Source organism: Triticum dicoccoides, chromosome 1A (assembly GCF_002162155.2).
Source record: "Triticum dicoccoides isolate Atlit2015 ecotype Zavitan chromosome 1A, WEW_v2.0, whole genome shotgun sequence".
NCBI classification, from domain to species: domain Eukaryota; kingdom Viridiplantae; phylum Streptophyta; class Magnoliopsida; order Poales; family Poaceae; genus Triticum; species Triticum dicoccoides.
The window spans coordinates 562,120,653-562,143,703 of NC_041380.1; the positions used below are offsets into that span (position 1 = coordinate 562,120,653).

Genomic DNA, 23,051 nt, shown 5'->3' on the forward strand with positions numbered 1-23,051 from the left:
ATTCCACTTAGACAGTCGTAATTGATTCGACCAATCCCAATCCACATTCGGCTCACTCTCAACCCTCACTCTTATCACAAAGTACATTAACTCATGTTCTAAGTGAGCCAATGACCGACAACATTATGGCATGCTTGCAACATGGGACAAGGGCGACAATCATCCTCTTGTCTTAGTGCTACTACCTCCTGGTTCTATATTGGACTTACCCTTCATCCGGGCTCTACCATGATGGCACGACACTCATGTGTGGCCAGGGAAAAAGAAAACTATGAATAGAAATGTTCTTCCAAAGCATGAAAAATGTCAATGTTTCTCTCCTCTTCCCTCCCTCGCGCGCACATGCCTGATTTGTGATACAAATTTATGTACCCGTGAGAAGAGCAAGAAAAAATCCCCTCACTTTCTATCTCCTACACCAAAAACTGCCTTGATGTCACAAAATTTACCAATTCTACGCTCCAATAAACCCAATGAAAGAGAGGGCATATCATGTTGGAACCTTGAGTTTCCCTTCAACACAAGTTGGACCCGTCAGCTAAATACAACATTCAAAATGTTCGGAGTTATCAGGGAAAACCAGCTAAAACGTAATAAACAAAAATCTATACAAAGAGAAAATCTAAAGCGCACACCCAATGAATGAATCAAGCTCACATGACAACTTAATATAAGCTTATTGTAGCTATTCTAATATCTGAGAAGTGCAAACTGTAAACGCCATTGTCTACTGTATGAATTCTTAATAATAAGAGTGATGTTACTATGTAAGATACAAACTTGACAGCGACAATGTACTATGGATGCAGGATGTTGTTTATGATTGATTGGTTAGGCTAACTTGTTAGAGGCCAAAAACAAAATAAAAAACTTGTTGGCTGGTTGTGATCCTCTATCGAACGGAACTATAAATGAAGCCGCCAACGCATCATCAAGAATTAAAGCCATGGTTCTTCTAGAAAAAAAATAGTGATGTATTGAAATATGTATTTGACGGATTGAAGGGAATCATAACTGGTCAACTCATTGTATCCTTCAATACCTAAGATGAAAAAGAAACACCCCAATATAATTACATATTCTCTGACCACCCTCTACACAAGTTCACAATGAGGAAAAATGATACGTTCAATTCTGGACAATAGATTAAAAACCTGTTTGCTCTATGTATCAAGAAAAACCGCTGCTAGAGTTCAACAAGTAAAACATTGCTCAAGAACGGATGTGTGATTTATAATATTCTGAAGATTACGTGAAACAGAACCTTGCTGGAGCGACACTGTTCCACATACAAATGGAAATACCCACCTTGGATAATCTTTCTGTGAAACCATCCCATATCTTCTTATTAAATTCATATGTGCTGTCACCGAATTGGAATCCATGAACTCTCTCTAGTGTTGTAAGCCCACAAAAGAAGCATATATTTGAGTTTCAGAGAAAAAAAAATAAGTTTGTACCTATAACGACATAAGTTGCAAGGACTATATTGAACATAGAAGCTTCCAAAAAAATTAACTAAAAAAGGGTATCCTCTAAATCTAGCATAGATGCATAACAACTGAAAGTAACAAACATACATGCGCCATAATTTTACTAATAACTACTTGCCTAGACATAATGGGAGTCGTTGACAAAGGAGGTGGATCCACATCCTGCTATGTATGAGAGGAACATCAGCTATGAAATTTATCTTCGAGATACTTCCATCTTATACAAGCTAAAATTAACTTGTCAACACACCTTTGACTTGAATTAGCATGGCTCTTACAATACAGAGTGTTCACTATTTTTCTGAAACCTACCTTTCTGAATCAGAATCAACAATACAGAGTGATCACTATTGAGTACTGAACTACACATAGTTTGCAATTGACGAAAAGCTTCATCAAGTATATCTGTGTATGTAGAAGAGGCCAAGGAGAGTACTCTGGCAAGAGCGTACGTCATGGAGCGAGGCTCCAGTCCAACACTCCCAGCCCTCCCATGAGGATGCCCACCATACGTTGCAGTCCTGTAGCTTGTTAATTAAGTACAAAAACGAGAATCAATACCTAAGAGAAAAGTTGTTTTAGAGCTCGCATGCTCCTCAACTAAGTAGATGACTGGAATAATACCAATGGTACACAATCTGGGTGAAGCACAAGCCTTGCGCGTCCTCCACCATGCTCCTCCTTCTCCTCTAAGTCCAGAGCACCGGTCGGCCCCGTTTTCGTTCTGCCTAGGTATAGTCTGCCGAGGTGGCAGGCTAGCAGCAGCTTCGCGACAGCCTCCTCCGAGCTCCAGTGAACTGGCAACGTTGGTGCCAGCGCGCGGCGCAGTGGAGCTTGCCCCCGGCAGAGCTGATCTCCGAGTCCCACATGGCACCTTGGCAGATTACGATCTCGTGTCGCGTCGAAGAGGACGACCATGGTAGTGCGCGGCCGGGTAGGGCATGGCGGGGACGAGACGTCCGCCCAGGATGCGGTTTTGTCGGCTGGCGAGTAGCTGGTCGGAGGTGGCCGACATCGACGAGAATGGCACGGTGCCGTCACGATCGGACCCGACTGTCGAATGGAAGGAACGCGCTGGCAAGGCGATCCGGCGCGTCCACGATGGCTGCACGAGGCAGCGCTACGCTCCCGTGGCCGGCAGTAGGTGCACCAACGAGTTATGCTCTGCTCGCCCTACCATGTGCACGTTCAAAACTCACCCGACCATGTGCACATTCTCCGCCGCCGCCGCGTCTGCCTCGTCCAAAACAGCTTGGGGGAGAGACGAGGAGGATTTGAGGAGGCTGCGGAGGAAGGAAGCAAGATTTACGGGATAGGCGGACGAAGGGGTGGGGTTTCATTCGATCGATGGGAGGCGGGGATCCAAAGCGTGAGGTTTTTAGGAAGGTGATCCCATATGAAACTTGTGATTGTCAAGCATGGCACGCGTGATTAGTGATTTGTTATGAAGAAATATATATTATTTTATTATGGAAGATTATTGAGAAAATGTCGTGTCTGTATTTTAGGAAGGTGATCCCACATATATGGTGTAATTTCTGAATTCTGAATTACTTATTGTTTACATAACTGAATTGAATCAACACCTACCAAAGGAACCATGAAACAAGATCTCTCCTTAATGGGGTTTGGTTTTTTAATGGGAGGAAGAAAAACCAATGAGAGAAGGTGGAACGAAGTAAAACCGGACGAAAAAAAGCCAGACGAAAAAAAACCAGACGAAAGTGGTGGGACTATTCAACCAACTCATCCATTAGGAGTAGAGATGATGACCCATGATCACGCCAGCCATGCTGCCTCTATGACCCTCCATGACTCACCAAAGTTTTCCTGGTTAATCGCCGCCCCAAATGATCACCGGGAGCACCGACGCGCATGCGCCGACTACGTGTAACTCATCCCTGCACATAGCCGAGACTTTCTCTTACTATCACCCACTGAGATCTTGAAAAAAGAAAAGGCTTGTCCCCCGTTCACACGTCCGAATCGCAACACGTCGCCCTTTCGTACCGTTGGATGCGCCGGCCGGCACCCGCCGTCTCGATCATTGATCGCTACCGGAAGGAACCGTGTGTCCGCGGCGCCGCGCATGGCGTAGAGCACGCATGCTTGACGCTCCCGCATCGCACACCGTGTCGCGCGCTTCACCTACTACGTGCTGCACGGGGCCTATGTATACACCTTCGATCGCTCTCCATTTTCCGCAGCACACTCGCACGAACACTTTGCATATCCTAGGAGCTCAGTCTGTCATCTACTAGCTGCTTCCTCTTTGCTTCTGAAGAACCCAAGCAGGTATGGCTGCCAAGGCGACCCTCGTCTGCTTCATGGTCATGGCCCTCGCGGCAGCGCTGCTGGCGGCGCCGGGCGCGGTGGAGGCGGCGACGTGCAGCCCGACGCAGCTGACCCCGTGCGCGCCGGCCATCATCGGGAACGCGGCGCCGAGCGCGGCGTGCTGCGGGAAGCTCAAGGCGCACCCGGCGAGCTGCCTGTGCAAGTACAAGAAGGACCCCAACCTGCAGCGCTACGTCAACTCCCCCAGCGGCAAGAAGGTCTTCACCGCGTGCAAGCTGCGCCTGCCAAGCTGCTGAGCGATCGACCCGTGAGCTCCATGCATCCATCTCCATCTCGTTTTGCACGTACGCTACGTGCGGTGTGGGAGTGTGGCATGGCATGGCTTTGTGATGTCACTTGAGGGCGTGAGGTAATAATAAATCGTACGAGAGTGTTATATTACGTATAAAGAGAGAGTGGAAATAAATCACGCTGATCGATCGATCGGTCATGTACTCTCTGTGGTATGGACCGAGTTGCCTCGACTTGTGTTATGTCAGTGTGAGTGTGACGATCATGTACTCTGTGTGGCACCATATGGTCGTACCAGCTATAAATATCCTGTTCTAATGTCTTGCATACTTTAGCCAAGCTGGGTGGCAGCCGATCCATTCGTCGTCGTTTTCGTCAAAATGGAAAATGAATCTGGAGAAAATGAGTGACGAACAAATCGAGCTGTCAGATAATATAATGCTCCCGTGTCCCTCGTTTGGGCAACACGGGCCAGAACAGAAGAAACCCAGGGGGAAGAGAACCCTAGCAGCCACCACCACGTTCAGAACAGAAGAAGGGATCCAAAGAACCATCGGAGATCTTCTTAGTTTTGATCATTTCATCTTCATCATCATCGCCCCCTTCACCTTTGTAAGAGGAATTTCAAGTTGCGAGAACAATTGTACTCTATTCAATCTCATCTGGATATCAAAACTATTTGAATTGTCCATTTCATCTTCTTGTGGATCTTCACGGTATTGTCTATATGGATTTCAAGGGTTCTATCTCTGGAGTGATTGATTTCTCTCTTATGATGCGTGAGTAATCCCCCATAGGCGTGGGAGATGTAGGTGAGTGGTAAGATTCATCTATGCCTATTCTATATGTCGTCATTTGTATTTGTAGTAGTATGATCTGTCTAGTATGTTGTTATACTGTGGTGAACCCTATATGTGTGTTCAATTTAAGGGCCCAGGCAACACGATCTCAAGACCTACGCAGGTAACACATATTGTTTGGGAAATCTGTGACCTCTGACGTGACAAGTGGAGATATCTATGAGGACCGAAGACAATATGAGATGACGGTGATCCGTTACACCTAATGCTTGGTTCCGGTCCAAGAACCTTAATTATGGAAAGGACCACTCTGTGGCAACGGTGAAGCAGGACCATAGAATGAAATATAATCCCGCGTAAAGGAGTTTCATAACCTTAGGGTGATCCGCCTAGAGAACACACATATCAAATACTATGAGTATAATGCAAGGTGACTGGTATACAATCGCACTGGCACACTTGATATATTCTTACCATGAACTGAATTCTCTCTGCGCCTAATCTCTTCATTGCAGAAAACACCGCTCTCAATTTCGTTTACGTCATTTACTTATAAGAGTTTTTACCTTCGGTACTGTAAACCTCTTACCCTTGTTACTCTGGTTTATTCGTCTACTAGGACAGTAGCACTTTATTGAAAAACTAGGACAGTAACAATATTTACAGAAGCTCAAGCAGTTACTTCACACAAGAACTATGACACCTTGTGTGTGACAGAAGCGCCACTATAAATACTTTCATCTACTCTTCGTTGGGACGATAACTAATTGAGATACTTCCACGAAAGTGCCACATAACCCCGTTTGGATTGCAGGCACCAATAAGCGCCATATTTCATCGGGCCCTCACATGAAGCTAGAGCAGGATAATGCATGGTACCGAGGCGAGACATTGCGGGCATGGCAAGGCATGCCAATGCGCTTGGAGGATGCCATGGATTGCGGCAACCGCACGCACGGTGACCATTCTCCAAGCAACGGGAGCATCGAAGCAAATCTCTTAGTAAGTCTCATGGTGCCCAGGAGTGAGGCATCTGCATCATGTACCGTGTAGCCAAGCAAGGGATGGGACCAGGGAGCCATCGTCGGGGCTAGCCACGTCGAGAGGCATGGACCCCACTGGGGCAACACCTCTTGCCACCCCCACTCGCCGCCGCCAAACACCCCATGCCCGGCTGAGTGAAGGCCCGGGCCGAGTCCTTGGCAAAAATCGGCATCATAGGGGCCAACACCACTTCATCATGATCGTTGATGCCGTCGGCAGCGAGCGAGGCCCATAAGCCAATGACTCATCCTGCCCCTAGCCCAGACCCACCGTGAGCGCAAGCCAAAGGGTAGCCATCGACGAAGGGGAAGCGGCGCCATTCTGATCTGGGCATGGGGAGGCGGGGTGACGACCACGGGGGCCAAATCGCGGGCGGATGATGCTCGCGGCTTGAGGACCCAGCCTGAGGAGGCTTCGACAAGAAGAACAACTATGACATTAAGGGATGACAAAGTCGGAGAGGAGTCCATGACAACAGCTAGGGAGACCAGGAGATGTCGGGGCGGGGAAGATCTGAAGGAAATATGCCCTAGAGGCAATAATAAAGTTGTTATTTATATTTCTTTATATCATGATAAATGTTTATTATTCATGCTACAATTGTATTAACTGGAAACTTACATGTGTGAATACATAAACAAAACTGAGTGTCCCTAGTATGCCTCTACTTGACTAGCTTGTTAATCAAAGATGGTTAAGTTTCCTGACCATAGACATGTGTTATCATTTGATGAACGGGATCACATCATTAGAGAATGATGTGATGGACAAGACCCATTGGTTAGCTTAGCATTATGATCGTTTAGTTTTATTGCTATTGCTTTCTTCATGACTTATACATATTCCTCTGACTATGAGATTATGTAACTCCCGAATACTGGAAGAACACCTTGTGTGCTATCAAACGTCACAACATAACTGAGTGATTATAAAAATGCTCTACACGTGTCTCTGAAGGTGTTTGTTGAGTTGGCATAGATCAAGATTAGGATTTGTCACTCCGTGTAACGGAGAGGTATCTCTGGGCCCTCTCGGTAATGCACATCACTATAAGCCTTGCAAGCAATGTGACTATTGAGTTAGTTGTGGAATGATGCATTACGGAACGAGTAAAGAGACTTGCCGGTAACAAGATTGAACTAGGTATGATGATACCGACGATCGAATCTCGGGCAAGTAACATACCGATGACAAAGGGAATGACGTATGTTGTTATGCGGTTTGACCGATGAAGATCTTCGTAAAATATGTAGGAACCAATATGAGCGTCCAGGTTCCGCTATTGGTTATTGAACGGAGATGTGTCTCGGTCATGTCTACATAGTTCTCAAACCCGTAGGGTCTGCACACTTAACGTTCGATGACTATTTGTATTATGAGTTGTGTTTTGGTGACCGAAGTTTGTTCAGAGTCCCGGATGAGATCACGGACATGACGAGGAGTCTCGAAATGGTCGAGAGGTAAAGATTGATATATTGGAAGGTTATATACTGACACCGGAATGGTTCCGAAGAGGTTCGAGGATTTTTCGGAGTACCGGGAGGTTACCGGAACCCCCCGGGAAAGTTAATGGGCCTCATGGGCCATAGTGGAGAGAGGGAGGAAGGCCACAATAGGTGGCGCATGCCTCCCCCCTGCCCAATCCGAATTAGAAAAGGGGTGGGGGCACGGCCCCCCCTTTCCTTCTCCCTCTCCCCTCTTTCCCCTTTCCCCTCTCCGTTGGAAGGAAGGGGGCCGAATCCTACTAGGAATGGAGTCCTAGTAGGACTCCCCCCCCTTGGTGCGCCTCCTCCTGGCCGGCCACCTCCTCCCCCTCTCCTTTATATACGGGGGCGGGGGGCACCCCAAAGGCACATCAATTGTTCTCTTAGCCATGTGCGGTGCCCCCTCCACAGTTTACTCCTCCGGTCATAGTGTCGTAGTGCTTAGGCGAAGCCCTGCGCGGATCACATCACCAACTCCGTCACCACGCCGTCGTGCTGACGGAACTCTTCCTCGACCCTCTGCTGGATCAAGAGTTCGAGGGATGTCATCGAGCTGAACGTGTGCTGAACACGGAGGTGCCGTACGATCGGTACTTGGATCGGTTGGATCGTGAAGACGTTCGACTACATCAACCGCGTTAACCTAACGCTTCCGCTTTCGGTCTATGAGGGTACGTGGACACACTCTCCCCTCTCGTTGCTATGCATCTCCTAGATAGATCTTGTGTGAGGTTAGGAATTTTTTTGAAATTGCATGCTACGTTCCCCAACAGGATCATTCCAGCCGGGATGGCGGCAACAATGTATGGGGGGAGGGGAAGCTGAGCGATGGTGGTGAGCGCCCACGCATCACTTGCGAGGTCAGGAGAGCCTCATGCTTACCTGCGCGAGGACATCCTCTTGCTATTGGTTGCTCAAGGAACCGCCGAGGACCTCATCGGCCGTGGGAGGCTGAATGAGCGGAGGTAACCTCGCAGAAACTCGGAATGATCGAGAGTCCAGTTGGGAGGGATGGAGAGAAGACACCGCGGGGCTTCCGGATCCAGGCTGTATGGAGGTAGTCGAGGCCGGAGGGAGGAGATCAGGCCGGTGGCACCTCGCGCACGCCTGACACGCCCCTCCTTGCAAGAGCTATTTTGACATATTGTAGCTTGTGGCTTTTTTTGCGAAATTTGTAGCATGTTGCTGCACTAATGAAACAGGATGAAAACCTCATTTGAAGGTTTTTCAAAATTCTAACAAAAATATGTTATGTTGGAAACGTGAGGTTATATAAAATATGTGAAATTTGATATTGAGACCCATATTTATTTGCATTTTTATGCCTCCCAACGAATTTGATTTTGAACATGAAACTTTACAAGTTTGTAAAACACCATCTCTTCAACATACCGTATTTTTTTTCCAAAATTTTAATATTCTTGGTAACATACTTTTCACTTGATTTTAGTTGGTCTCCATCGTAACTTGGATTTCACCTGATTTTATTTGTCGTTTTTTGAAAGATCTAGCTTTTGCCGGTTTCACTGATTTAGCAGAAAGCATGCCGAAAACAAGTGATGATCAAGTGATCATGGATAGTACATGGAAAAAATGAAAGAGGAAAAGAAAAAAGCAACTACTAAGCCTCTATCTCATAGGCAGATCCCCAAAAAGGGGCTCTAAGTTCTTTGCACCCGCGAGCTTCCACTGCTCAATGTTTCTTCTAATTGCTGAAATGACAACCAACATGTTTGGGATCTTTTCCCTGAAAACACACTCATTTCTTTCCTTCCGTATTTCCCAGGCGATCATCAGGATCATGGTCCTAATGCCCTTATTGTCCGAGTGAGAGGCCCTTCTGACAATGGATATCGAAGCTTTTGTGGGGCTAGAGTGATCCCTTCCAGATGGGAGCAGAGAAGAGCAGCCAACACAGGTCGCAACCTCCTGCCAAATCCTCAAGGAGAAGGGATGGCTCCATAGCAAGTGCATCGAGCACTCGAAGTTTCCAAGGCACGCTGACCAGAAATAACCATTGGGGGAACCTCTCCTCTGAAGCCGGTCATTGCACCATAGCCGCTCATGGTGCAAAAGCCAGGTGGAAATTTTGATTTTACCTGGCGCCCAAGAGCCTTCCAGATCAAAGATTTCATACCAGCTGGCACGGCCGCTTCAAATTGCATTTGATAAGCTGAGCTCCCTCGCGAAGGACAAGGACGATGAGTGGCGGCGCGTCCACGAGTAGCAGAAGAAGAAGTACATCGACCTCGTCAGCTCCGACGAGGAGGACTGGCCGACGACTGAGCCCCTCCACTGCGTTGGCCTCGTCGCCGCGGGCTTGTCCATTTTGGTAGCCGCCGCGAGCCCGCAGACCCCCCCCCCCCTCTTCTAGTAGTAGAATGTACTCCCTCTGTCCTACAATATAACAGCGTTTTTTACACTACGCCAGTGTAAAACAAAACGCTCTTATATTATGGGACGGAGAGAATAGTATATATGTGGTATGTATGATCTATGTAGTATGTTGTGATGAACTATGAATAATCAATGTGGTTGCAATTTCTCCCGCGAAAGCTTTTTTAAAATTATACAATTTCATATACGGGGTCTATTCTGCAGCGCACGATTTTGCCCCGCAAAATAGATCTTCCTCGAACTATCAATGCGTTATGCGGGTCGATATTATACAAGGTCTGCTAGAGTTGCTCTTATCGAGGAATTCCCTGATCGATGTCTTCGAACTCGGAGAGTCTAAGGGAAAACAGAATTCGGTCTCCCTTAAGGGGGAAACATAGAATTGTCCAACTGAAGCACCACATCTGGACGACTTGTAAAAAAAATACTTGTTTTTTTCATGGACTGTCATGGGCTCAAATTTAAGGGTCAGTTATAGTACGCACGGGCCTATGCTCCAGTTAATGGGAAAGGCCCAAAGCATTGGCTGGAGAGCGAGCGAGGGGGGAAGGCGCGCAAATTCTCTCGTTCTCCCGCCTGAAACTCCCTCTCTTTTTTCGACCACCCACCGATTCCCCATCGGCCGCCCCTCTTTTTTCCGTCTCGTAGTTTCTCCAGCGATTATTTCGCTCACCGCAAACGGACATCAAAATTCAAGGTATGGTCTTCGCAGCCTGGATTTATCGGAATAGATACCAGAAATTTCGTCGGGATCTTTGTTGAAGAAACCATGTGTAGATCCTTGCCCATCCAGTTCAATTTGTGCTAGATTTCCTTTCCTGTACCCAACGTGTTCAGATCTGCTAGTGTGCTCGTCGGGTATACAATTTTTAGCCCTTCTTCAGTTCTTCTGTGGTATGGTATGGGGATGGTCGCTGATTCATGAGCTGATTTATTGGGGGGAAAAGGCCCGTGGTTAGATCTCTAGACGGACGAGGTTATTTCGCCTTTTCTTGGTGCGATTTGTTGTATTTTTGTAGCTTCTTGAATTCCTCTGACAATTTTTATCCCCTTTTTGTCTGTGAAGATGGCAGAATCTGCAGCACTTGCTTCTGATCCTAAGAGGCTAATCAGAAAGTTGGATGGGATCCTGGCACTGACAGAGCAAATCCCTACAAGATCTACCGCTGACTACGCTACCCTGACAGAAGAAGAGATATGGGACGAGTGTCTCGAGTGGCTAACATCGATGTGGCCGCATCGGCTAAATGTTATACTAGGGGATCAAATGGGAGCTGGGGGTGTAATCCCAACACTTGTGTTTCTTGACCGTCTCAAAGAGAATGGCCAGCATGGTCCATACCTGATAGTTTCTTCTCTGGACAAGGACAACGGCATTGGAGACTGGTTGAGACAGATAAGGTAAAGTTTCTAAGTTTACACTGCATTTCACTGTTAGTTCATATCTTACATGGGGATTACATGGTTTCAGGCTTTTTCCATCTATGAAGGAACTGCTTTACTTTGGAAACCAACAGGGTCGCGCAACAATGAGGAAACAGTTTGCGCGCAAAGCTGTTGGCCCTGATTTCCCGATCATACTGACCACATATAATATGGTCATGGTAGAAAAGCAATGGCTTGCTCAGTATGACTGGAAATATGTTGTTGTCGACGAGGTGATGGAAAAACACTTATATCAATAATAATCATTTTATCCCTTATCCCTTTTGTATTTACATGTCATTTCCATGCTTCTTTTTCCAGGGCTATCAACTCAAGAAAAGACAACACGAAGTATTGGAGGCGGTAAAGCGCCAGCCAATGGATCATAAGCTCCTTTTGATAAGGGAGCCTTTCCAAAATAACCTAGCAGAGCTGTGGTCGCTATTGAACTTTGCTCTGCTTAATGCATTCTCATCTCGTGAGGAATTTGATTCGTGGTATGATTTGCTATTTAACACTCAAAGTCCTTCAAAGTTATGAACAGTCTATATATGCTATTCTATATCTCATTCATGTTCTTCATGAGCTAGAAGCACTCCCTGTGCCCAAATTGCTGTTGTGATGCTAAACTGCATTTCTTGATTATACTTACAGTTACCTGAATTTTCTGATGGAATGTTACCTATCTTCCAGAATCGTTTACTGCGCATGGCATTGGCCTTATAACTGTTATATTGGTATATGAATTTAATAGAATTGACATGCCGATTGTTGTTCCAGCCCAAACATCTATCAGGATTTGTAAAGGTAGAATGGTCCTAAGAAGCACATAATGTGATCAGAACATTGTAAACGTATCTGTTAAACTAGGGGAAAACAAATTTTCTTACTATCAGTTATCTGCCATAAGCTCATAATTGCAGTGATTTTTCTATTTAAATACTACTCTTGGAACATATTCTTCTGCAGTTGTATGTAAAAACTACAGTGCTGCTACTAAATTGTCTATCAAATATTATCATATATTTAATACTTTGTATTTTGTTTAACTGTATTATATATTTTTATGTTATGTTTGCTGAGAAACATACTTACAAATCAAGTAAGATTCATATATTTCTAACAATTAAGCTACTTGTTAAATATTCTGTGTATTACTTTTTTTGGCCTCGGCTGACAACCACCTACTTTAAAGGTTTGATAAATCTGGGAAAGAAGGTGAGGAACAACAAATTGAAGAGGAAAGAAGGGCCCTTCTTTCGAAGCTTCATGCCATTTTGCGCCCATTCCTTCTAAGGGACATGAAGGGGGCTGTCCAAAACAGGGTTCCACAAAACAAAGGTGCCACATGCTACAAGACTAAAGTTGTTCAGAACTCGGATGCAATTAGCATCACATGCTCCGGTGACAACGCGACAAAAGAAGGCGCAAAGACTGATGGTGAGAGTTGTCAAGAGGTATCAGCAGAGGTTGTTGGTGAAACTGATGGTGAAGGTAGTCCTAACACGCAAATCGGTCAATTGGGCCTGGAAGTGGAAGTTAATAAGGTCATTAAGAGGCCGAGAACAAACGATGCACCTATCTCACCAGTAGGCGAAAGCAATCCAGCTGTGCATGTGCAAGTGCCAAATTCAAGTTCCCCTGAAATAATCTTCGAGGCACTCAAAAACATACCTGACTTAGCCCGTAGCGATATTCTGAGAGCCTACAGTGCTCTTACCCGTGATGATCGCCGATTTGAGTCTCTCATGGCACTCCCGATGGACATGAGAAAGGATTGGCTGCTCATGGAGATTGGAAACAACTAGTGCTTGCTCTGTCGCTCCAGCAGTATGAATGCGCCTGCATGTTTAGATGTTATCTGATGGAATTCATGCTCCTGATGCTCCCTCCCTGATTAGTTAAGTCTCACTTAGTGTTGGAACCATGTGATGCCTGCCATGGCCCAGGAGCAATGCTGTATATATGCAGTTATTCATATGATATCCTTAACTAGTACTAGTATGAAGTCTCCTTTCTCAACTGCAGTGCCATTTACTTGTGACTCCTGAGAACATGCATTTGATACTGAGTGTTAAATTGTCGCAAAGAATTAAATCAGATGCATTTACTTGTTTCTGCTAGTATAGGTGAACCATGCAGGTTATTTCCTGCTCCTACTTTGTTGAACTTTAGTTTTGGCGCTTCTCCAAGACTCGGACTCTCGGGCTTAACACTGACGAAACTCGCGAATCTACAGTGTTTCCTTAGCTAGGAGCACAATCTGAAACACTAGAATGATGGTCTACCGTGGACTCGTGAATTTAATTACTCGAGGTTCACCGACGAATATCCGCGGGCGTAGCTAGTCGATAGGTGGCAAAGTCAGTCTGGTGATCCATATGCATCATCTGCACATAGGATCCGGGGATCTGAATGTCCCGCTCCACTTGGCAAAGAAAAGAATCGTCTTCCCTTCTTAGATTAGACGAGGAAACGTGCTTAGTATTTCCATGAAAGTCGTTTGATGATGTCAACAACTGTCGAAAGGGAAATGGACATGGACAGGCAGCCGTCACCTTTGGCCTTTAATTGGGTCATATGACATCGTGGGCCTACCTGACAGGGATTCTTTCCTTAGTGGTGCGCCGGTAGTAAAACTTGTTTGGTCTATGGGCTTCCATCTCAACGCAGCAATTTTATTGCAACCCATAAGCTTGAAAAAGCAATGGCCAAGAAGTCGTTAATGTAGACCACAAGATGTCGGCAGTCACGATCGAGAAAGATCGCTATCCTAAAGAGTTGGTAACGAGGATGGCCAGAAGATAAACCTAACTATGGCCAAACAGAAGCGGGGGCACAAACCTCGCAAGTTTTCCAATAAAGCCCCATCTGGTCGAGCTTCATCGGATGAAGAAGAAATCAAAGAAGAAAAACAGGCCGCAACATCATTCCCTCCATAGGGCGATAGCAATCACCTTAGACAAAAATGAGGCCCAAGATTTTATCCTAATTGAACCTCCACACACCTTGTGCCAATGTCAAAAAGGATCCAGGAACGAGGACTTGACCCTTGTTGTTGATGGCGTCATCGTCTCACCACAGCTAGAGTAATTGACAAAAAACTACCACATTTCACGTTACTGTCCCACAGAACTACCAAATTTTGAAAACTGACCAAAAACTCCAAATTAGTGCTAATTTCGTGAAAAAAAACCTACCGGGCCGAGTTAAAGACAGATTTAACCGGTTTAAACGCGATTCTAACAGATTTGGCCCACCGGTCAGGACGGCAACCACGCTAACGGCTAACGGCGCTCGCCTGCCGCCCGTTAGCGACCGCGGGGCGGTGTCCAGGAGCAGCGCGCGGAGGTCGTCGGTGCCGGTGTGGGAGAGGTCGATGTCGTAGACGTCGTACCCGAGGAACCTCGCCATCGCAGCGACGAACGTGGACTTGCCCGTGCCGGGCGGGCCGTAGAGCAGGTAGCTCCGGCGCTAGACACGGCCCAGGCGGTGGTAGTAGGAGCGACCCTTGAGGAAGCTCTCCAGGTCGGCGGGTCTTGAGCTCCGGGTCCATGGCGACCGTGTCAAGCGTGGCCGGGTGGGTGAAGGGGGCCAATGCCAGCGCGGCGCGAGGGCGCTGGTGTTGGCGTAGAGCCGCAGCTCGCGGCGGCGCAACTCCATCTCGTCGGCGATGGACTTGATGTGCTGCAGGTAGGGGCGCAACACGCGTGTGCGCTCATGGCGGCGCACACGGAGGGCCAGGCGCTCCCCGCCGTTGGTCCACGCGAGGCGCGCGCCGAGGAAGGCGTCGTGCGTGGTGTGGCCCGGGCCGAGCTGGAGAGAGAAGTCGTTGCTCTTGCTGGCGGAGGAGAGCACGCAGGCGGCGTCCGCGTCCTCGAGCGACGGCAGCGACGCCACGTAGGCCGCTGCCTTGCGGAAGAGCGGGTTCGCGGCCCCGTCGCCGCCGCCGGCGACGAAGCGCGGCACCTCGTAGTACTGGTACGCCTGCGCCCACTCGTCCGCCCACCGCCACAGCCGGCGGGCCGCGTGCGCCGCCGACTTGTACGACCGGGTCCGACCGACGGCTAACGGGCGGCAGGCGAGCGCCGTTAGCCGTTAGCGCGGCCGCCGTCCTGACCAGTGGGCCAGCTCTGTCAGAAAGGCGTTTAAACCGGTTAAATCTGTCTTCGACTCGATTCGGTAGTTTTTTGTCACGAAATCAGCACTAATCTGCAGTTTTTGGTCAGTTTCAAAATGTGGTAGTTCTATGGAACGGTAACGTGAAATGTGGTAGTTTTTTATCAATTACTCCCACAGCTAGCTAGACACTTAGAGTCAACCCTGCTTAAAGTTAGGGTGAAAAGAGACTCCAGAGACAACCTAGGCGGGGTTCCAAAACCTCGCCGGCTTCAGAAATATTGTAGTACTTACAATGAAAAGTCCATGGAAAACACGTTTAAAAGCTTTAAAAATTTCTCACAAAAATATGTTTTGTTATAAAACATGATGTCATATAAGCAGATGAAATTTGATATTAGCATGATTTTCGTAATAGCTTGAGATTGACGAAACCACCATAGACATCTTCATAGTCGATGAGAACGTCTTCTCCCAATGAATGAGCATCACTGAAAACGTTGAAATAAATTTAAAGAATTGCGAGCACCGGTGCAAAAGACTTGAACCCTGGTGGGCTCGTTCCACCACAAGAAACCTAACCACCTCAACTAAGCTCAGTTCTTTCACTTGATTTTCATTGGTCACCATGGTAACATGATTTTCACTGTATATTTTCTCATATTTTACACTTGATAGTTTTTCTCACATTCTTTCTCCAACGAGCGTGCATGTGAAGTCACAGTACTCACGTCATGGGTCGGTTGATCGTTTCTTCCACCCCGTGTGGATCAGAGAGGTGAATGAACTCCACCTGCAAGTTTTCAGAAATGAGGGTGGAGTATGCAGGTTATTTCCTACTTTGTTGATGTTTCATTTGGCGCTTCTCCAGGACGTGGACTCTAGGACTTGACCGGCCGAAACTCGCGAACCCCTGTGTTTTCCTTAGCTAGGAGCACAACCTGAGACCCTAACAATGGACTCTCGTGGTTGTGGAATCGACAGCTTAATAATTAACTAAATAGCTACTCCAAAGTTCACGTCGTCTATCCGTGGGCGTTGCTAGTCGCCGGGCGATGGCGTATGCCGGATGTAAACGTGTGCAAGGAAATGGCGTTAACTTTTGTTTGTTTTCACTGACGATCCAACGTGTTCATTTTTGTTTCTCTCCCTGAACAAAGAAAGAGCATTCTGTTCTTTGATTATTAGACAGGGAAAACGTGCTTATTAAAGGTGTTCGACAATGTTAAAAATGTGATACGTAACAACTTTAGACGAGAAAAGGCTACCGGAGACCCACCCGCCCCATGTAACCAATCAAGCCTCGCCACGTACCCACCATTTCCCGGCCTCCACCAACCTTCGGCGAACTAGCCCATCGTCCCCGCAGGTCAAAGTCTCTCTCTCGCGCGCGCGAGCGGCCGCCACCAATCCAAACGACAGAGCAGAACAAATGTATCCAGCCGATCGAGCGTGTACCTACCGCTACCTGCGTGCCGTGCCAGCGTGCTGCTAGGCTGCTAGCTTCCTCGACCAATCGGTATCGCCATGCCGCTCCTCATCCTCCTCTGTGTCCTGCTACTGGCCGCCGGGCTCGAGCTCGCCCGCGGCTACCCGACGGCCGGCGCCGGCGACGCCCGCGCGTACAACTCGAGCATGTGCCAGGGGTCCTTCGCGTGCGGGGGGCTTAACATCCACTACCCGTTTTACCTCTCCAACGAGTCCATGGTCGTCGACGGCGTGTCCCAGTCCTACTGTGGCTACCCCGGCATGGCCGTGCGCTGCGACGACAGCCGCGCCAACGCCACCGCCACGCTCCGGCTCGCCGGGGGCACCAACTACACCGTCCTCGGCATCGACTACGACAACCACACCATCACGCTCGCCGACGCCGACGTCTCCAACGGCGTCTGCCCCATGGTCCGCCACAACGTCAACATCCCTCGCGAGGCGTGGCTCAACTTCACGCCCACCGGCAACAGCACCATCTCCTTCTTCCTCGACTGCAGCTTCACCACAAACGTCACCGTCGCCCCTCTACCGCCGCCTGAGCTCGTCCCGATCAACTGCACCGGCGGCTTCGGGCGCGGGAGGTCGTTCCTCGCCACGCAGCTCGGCGCGCCGGACGGGAACTGGGCACGGGCGTGCAAAGAGGTGTACGTGGCGCCCGTGCAGACCGGCGAGTGGCTGACGAGCCCGGAGTCCCGCGGGCGGCTCGGGAGCGGCGGGTACCGCGAGGTGCTGCGACGCGGGTTCCGGCTCAGCTGGGACCCGAGCGCCGGGCCGTGCTTCAAGTGCGAGCTGTCCGGGGGCCGGTGCAGCTACGACCAGCCCGGCGGGTTCCTCGGCTGCCTCTGCTCCGACGGCCGCGTGCGCAGCATGGACTGCGGTAAGATTCAGAACTCTCTGTGTTTTTGTCCTGCACTAGTCGTGGTTACTTTCAGCAGCAGAACAATTTGCTTGCATTTCGGTACTATCTGGTGGAATGGAACACAACCCCTCCGGCGGCGGAGCTGACCGCCGGTCATCGTTGGCGGGCGGTGGCCGTCACCAGTTTCTTTCCCTTCTAGACCCAGTCTTGACGCGTGCCACGGGACCAAAACTGGATTCCGTCGGGTGACGCCGGGCGAACAAGTCCGCTGCCTCCACGAGATGCGCCCGAACCGTTTGACTTGAACCTCGGCTCCACCATGGATTTCCTCTGGTCGAGCCGTCAAGGCGGGAGGAAGACGATAAAATAACTCGTCCAGGTGACTCCCGACACCGCCACGTCCTTGTTTCCAGAACACCAGTCACTATGCCCGGCCATCCTCCCTTGACCTGTCACCATGCACCATGACCGTTGCAGAGGAATGCATGCCCTGTCTTAAGCACCAAAACACTACAAACTCTGCTGGCACATACATTCCGTTTATGCACACACATTGCTCGTCCTCTCCACGTTGCGATGTTGCGTCTAGCGCGGGAAGCACTCGACCAAATGCGTAGCCTGCATTCCGTGCCGCTCCTCGTCGCCTTGCTGGTCCTCTTGTCGGCGCCGCGAGCCGTGCCGCAGCCACCGCCCGACCCCGGTGCCTACTTCCGGTACACCAACTGCACCCCAACGCCCTACCAGTGCGGGACACTCAAGTTCGACGTGGACTACCCCTTCGCAGTCGATGGTGTGGCCCGGCCGGACTACTGCTCCTCCCCGGGCCACCGCCTCTTGTGCGTGAACACCTCGTTGACGATCTACATGAACTCCGGCGGGTCATTCCAGGTCACGGGCATCGATTACGGCAACCAGGTGCTCACCGTGATCGACCAGACCATAGCCCACGAGTCAGCCTGCCCGCATGTGTACCGCAGCACCACCATCGACGCCGCCGCGTTCGAGTACACGGACCGGGATCGGTTCCTGACAGCCTACGTGAACTGCAGCAGCGCCAGATCGTCGCTGCCACTGGTGTACGACGCCTTCGCCTGCGTCGCCGGGGGGCGGTCGTACTACAGGCTAGACAACAGCACGTCCGCGCCGGAGGACGTGCTGGGCGTGGGGGTGGTGTGCACCTCGACTTTGGTCGTCCCGTGCGACTCAGCCATTGCGGATGCGCTGACCGCCGGGAACGCCACCCTCGGGGACGCTGTCAGGGCCGGATTCTCGGTGAGGTGGAAGGCTGGCGCTGGGTGGTGCGGCGATTGCCAGGCCTCCGGAGGGCGCTGCGGGCATGATAGCAGAGCGCCGGACGATCACACGTGCTTCTGCCCCGGCGGTCAGGCTATCGGGTCGTGTCCTTCGTCAGGTTCAGGTACCCCGTGTCCACTGGTTGGTCAACGATGTTCGATTCATCCAAAATGTTCCGGTCAGCCAAACTCAGGGACATGGTTTTGGATCACATGTGGTATTGGTTTACGATTACTTGCGCAAATCTAAGCAACCTTGAGATGTCCTAATTCCTGACTAATCTATTAACTGGTCACTGGTCACTGGTCAGCTGCCCATGATGGGAATATCATATACTACTAGTATCATGTATATGATACTATACTAGTATATAATACTACTTCCTTAATGCATAATATTATAAGTTAGTATCTTAAATTACCTTATTAATTGACATGCATAACACAAAATAGTACAACATTTAATATGATACCACATCCTCTCTTTAAATATTAATTGTGTGCTATATCATAAAAAAGTTTAAATGTCATGCATAATACTGCTTATGATACTACCATTACGACCAGTCTGGAAGACTTCTCTTCTTCGACGCTGACACTTCATCGATAAGTATGTATGAATCTTTGACTATAGTAAATCAGGACGAAGTAGGTAGGATGATGACATAGGCACAAACGAGGTAGTACTATGAACTAGATCATGTCCTGAAATCCTCCACATTTAGCATGTTCTCTACTCCATATGTTTGGTCAAAAAATAGTTTTTGTTTAAATCTAAGCCGTGTCTGACTAGAGTTAGAACTTAGAACTTGTCTGCTCCTTCTTCCTTGATGCATTTCCTTTTGTCACTGAAAGAACTTTAACATTGATTCTTGATTTTACAGGACCAAAGAAAACGAGCAAAAATGCAATAATAGCAGTAGGTAAGTACCAAAATCCATCGTCCACACCGACCAATTCAAGCATTTTTCCCAGTCTGTCACAAATTCAAGCATCAATGTGCACGTTCTAATCGGCATTTGCAATTGCAACCCCAGGATGCTCCGCAGCAGCTCTGGTTCTATTCGTGCTTCTCCTCGTGGTGTCCTTCCTGTACGTCCGCAAGAGGAGGCAGTACAAGATGACCTCCTCGTCCAGGCTCCTCAAGTACAGCAACTCCGGCGGGACGCCCCGCTCCAGAGGCGGCAGCGACCTGGATTCCGGCGGCGTCCACAACCTGCAGACGCACCACTTCGCCTACGAGGAGCTGGAGGAGGCCACCGGCGGCTTCAGCGACACCCGCCAGCTCGGCGACGGCGGCTTCGGCACCGTGTACAAAGGCCAACTCCGGGACGGCCGCATGGTGGCGGTGAAGCGGCTGTACAACAACGGCTCCCGGCACGTGGAGCAGTTCCTGAACGAGGCGGCCATCCTGTCGCGGCTGCGCCACCCGAACCTCGTCACCTTCTACGGCTGCACGTCCAGCCGCAGCCGGGAGCTGCTGCTGGTGTACGAGTACGTGCCCAACGGCACCGTGGCCGACCACCTGCAGGGCCACCGCGCCGCGGAGCGGGCGCTGCCGTGGCCGCTCCGCCTCAACGTCGCCGTCGAGGCCGCCGCCGCGCTAGCCTACCTCCACGCCATCGACCCGCCCGTGGTGCACCGCGACGTCAAGACCACCAACATCCTCCTCGACGCCGACTTCCACGTCAAGGTCGCCGACTTCGGCCTCTCCCGGCTCTTCCCGCTCGACGGCGCCACGCACGTGTCCACCGCGCCGCAGGGCACCCCGGGCTACGTGGACCCGGAGTACCACCAGTGCTACCAGCTCACCGACCGCAGCGACGTCTACAGCTTCGGCGTGGTGCTCGCCGAGCTCATCTCGTCCAAGCCCGCCGTCGACGTCACCCGGGACCGCGACGAGATCAACCTGGCCTCCATGGCCGTGGGCATGATCCAGCGGTCGGAGCTGGACCGGCTGGTGGACGCCGAGCTTGGGTATGGCTCCGACGAGGCCACGACGAGGGCGATCACGATGGTGGCGGAGTTGGCGTTCCGGTGCCTGCAGCAGAACAGCGAGATGCGGCCGCCCATCAGGGAGGTGCTCAACGGTCTCAGAGGCATACAACAGGGCGGCGCCAAGGAGAAGAAATACGACGTCGTCGTCGTGCCCTGCTCCCCGAACACCGTGCACGCTCCTTGGGACAGCATGAGCACCACCCCGAGCATTAGCCTGTAGCGCGTATGGCCGGATCTTCAAAATGTCACCTCCCCTCCTCAGCAAAGATGAATGTAAATAGAAATGTCGGTTGTGTTATAGGAGCGAAAACTTGTAGCTCGTCCTAGTGTGTTGTTTCAGTTTGCATTTGTCCCCTATAAAAGCACAAGGCAGATCAAAATCATCACCTGAACCGTCTGATTACAAAATCTAAAGGTTCAAAACCGTTCAATGTTAAACACCAACGACGTTGAGTTCGCTAAGCACTCAGGTCCAACACTAACTAGTAGAATGCCCGTGCGTTGCCACGGGCTTTCGAACTCGTTTTCTGGTTGCATCGCCTTCCAACGATATCATCTTGGGACCCTTGTGGATGGATCTTTTTGAGCGTCTCTCTCATAATTAAACTATATATTCAGAGTTTTTTGTTCGAACTACAAAGCAAAATAAGATAAACCAAAATACAAGTAAACCAAGCCAGTGCACAGGGGCCCGCTTTCGTAGTTTTGACAGCGCCTGGCCGCAGAACAGTAGTGAGCCGGCAACATTGGGCATGTTTCACGGGAACAATTTGTACCAGAACACCTTCTGGCTCAGCTGATTGAATGCCTTTGAGAGGCACAACGCCACAGCTCGCGACACTAGCTAGAACACCAACTGTAGCGACACGATGTTGCATGACATGGAGGCGATGCGCAGCGCCCGACACTGAGCTTGACCACGGCAGATAGAACCATGACGCTGCCCATACGCTTGAGTGAGGGTCAGACATCTAATAATTAAAGTGGTTCTTCAAAGGATTTAACCCAAACAGAGTTTTGTAAATGTGGTTTCTTGATCCAAACTAAGCATTGCATGAATGTATGTTAACAAAAAAACTAAATAAAACTAGTTTCCTCAAATTTCTCCCAAAAATTCTAAATCTATGAAAAGTTGCTAGGTACCGCATCATAATTAATCTAACTACATAAAGGCAAAATGAAAAAAATGCTAGTGTGTCGTAGTACTTACAACATTATCTCACAACTGAAGTAGGAGAGAAACAGAAAAAATGCATCCAAATGATTTTGGCATAGGTCAATGGTAAAGGCACTTTGGTATAGCAAAGTTGTAATAACTTCATAAGTGTAACATGATAAGAAGTTCAAATTCTAATCTTTGAGAGGAAGAACTACAACTTGAAGTCAAATCTGCAACTGATGACTAACTGTTCTTGAATGAGCTGAATTAATTAATATGAAAAAAAATCCCCAGGAGCATTATATTATGAAAAGTGTAGGCCCAGAGGTCAATACCTCGGTGCACATGTAGCTTTGATGGTTCACTATGTAAAATTGCCTTGACCAAGAGGTGGACAATCTGTACGCCTCTAGGTTCATGACAACCATGAGCTTTACGACATCCTGAAACATGACATGATGTTATGTTAAAAAACAAAATGTAAGAAAAACCAGTCTATAAATCACAACACTTTGATTCATCTTGAGACATCAACTGCTTCAAATCAGACAGAACTTCAACGAACATAGATGGATTGTCTTAAAGATGCACGGCCTGCATATGATATTGCATTGATGCAAAATAATATGTTGAGTGCTTTAATTCACGCATAGGTAGATATTAAACTACTCCCTTTGGACTCCATGAAACCGATAAACTTGATGATGGCAGCACCCATCAATAAACATATGGGTAGAGAGGGGAGCAGTAAGGCATATTTGTAGTCCAGACATTACCAAAGTTTGACAAATTATAATAGATTCCTAATTATTCCTAGATATGTCTACATGTTATTTTAACAAAACAAAACATCTGATACCACAGGAGAAGACCACAACTCAGGTAGCGACTCAAACTAGATTTG

General features: G+C 48.9%; 3 protein-coding genes and 1 pseudogene across 4 annotated transcripts; 3 read left to right on the top strand and 1 right to left on the bottom strand.

The window, feature by feature from the left end:
- The first annotated feature begins 3,701 nt into the window (after nt 1-3,701).
- On the top strand, nt 3,702-4,413 carry LOC119331642 (non-specific lipid-transfer protein 2-like). The gene has a single exon (XM_037604827.1). The coding sequence runs from the start codon at nt 3,791-3,793 to the stop codon at nt 4,082-4,084; it is 294 nt and encodes a 97-aa protein (XP_037460724.1). The 5' UTR covers nt 3,702-3,790; the 3' UTR covers nt 4,085-4,413.
- Nucleotides 4,414-10,373: 5,960 nt separating this feature from the next.
- LOC119290395 (ATP-dependent DNA helicase DDM1-like) lies at nt 10,374-13,277 on the top strand. 2 transcript variants are annotated; one of them, XM_037569214.1, is made up of 5 exons: nt 10,374-10,501; nt 10,871-11,205; nt 11,276-11,462; nt 11,551-11,726; nt 12,425-13,277. In XM_037569214.1, the coding sequence occupies exons 2-5, from the start codon at nt 10,871-10,873 to the stop codon at nt 13,035-13,037; spliced, it is 1,311 nt and encodes a 436-aa protein (XP_037425111.1). In that variant the 5' UTR covers nt 10,374-10,501; the 3' UTR covers nt 13,038-13,277. The 2 variants fall into 2 exon arrangements, with proteins under 2 accessions (XP_037425111.1, XP_037425112.1); XM_037569215.1 differs by lacking the exon at nt 10,374-10,501 and adding an exon at nt 10,518-10,780.
- A 972-nt stretch (nt 13,278-14,249) lies between these two features.
- On the bottom strand, nt 14,250-15,978 carry LOC119355352 (annotated as a pseudogene).
- Nucleotides 15,979-16,774: 796 nt separating this feature from the next.
- Nucleotides 16,775-21,391, top strand: LOC119290421 (LEAF RUST 10 DISEASE-RESISTANCE LOCUS RECEPTOR-LIKE PROTEIN KINASE-like 1.2). The gene is made up of 3 exons (XM_037569216.1): nt 16,775-17,716; nt 19,875-19,913; nt 20,028-21,391. Exons 1-3 carry the CDS (start codon nt 16,876-16,878, stop codon nt 21,206-21,208), a joined length of 2,061 nt encoding a protein of 686 aa, XP_037425113.1. The 5' UTR covers nt 16,775-16,875; the 3' UTR covers nt 21,209-21,391.
- Nucleotides 21,392-23,051: the final 1,660 nt, after the last annotated feature.

Excerpts from the sequence above, each read along its gene's own strand:
- LOC119290421 (XM_037569216.1), top strand. The coding sequence starts at position 16,876 with ATGCCGCTCCTCATCCTCCTCTGTGTCCTGCTACTGGCCGCCGGGCTC. Across the intron at positions 17,717-19,874 it reads CGTGCGCAGCATGGACTGCG|GACCAAAGAAAACGAGCAAA; the intron begins GTAAGATTCAGA and ends TTGATTTTACAG. Across the intron at positions 19,914-20,027 it reads AAATGCAATAATAGCAGTAG|GATGCTCCGCAGCAGCTCTG; the intron begins GTAAGTACCAAA and ends TTGCAACCCCAG.
- LOC119290395 (XM_037569214.1), top strand. The coding sequence starts at position 10,871 with ATGGCAGAATCTGCAGCACTTGCTTCTGATCCTAAGAGGCTAATCAGA. Across the intron at positions 11,463-11,550 it reads AATATGTTGTTGTCGACGAG|GGCTATCAACTCAAGAAAAG; the intron begins GTGATGGAAAAA and ends TTCTTTTTCCAG. Across the intron at positions 11,727-12,424 it reads CGTGAGGAATTTGATTCGTG|GTTTGATAAATCTGGGAAAG; the intron begins GTATGATTTGCT and ends CCTACTTTAAAG.
- LOC119331642 (XM_037604827.1), top strand. The coding sequence starts at position 3,791 with ATGGCTGCCAAGGCGACCCTCGTCTGCTTCATGGTCATGGCCCTCGCG.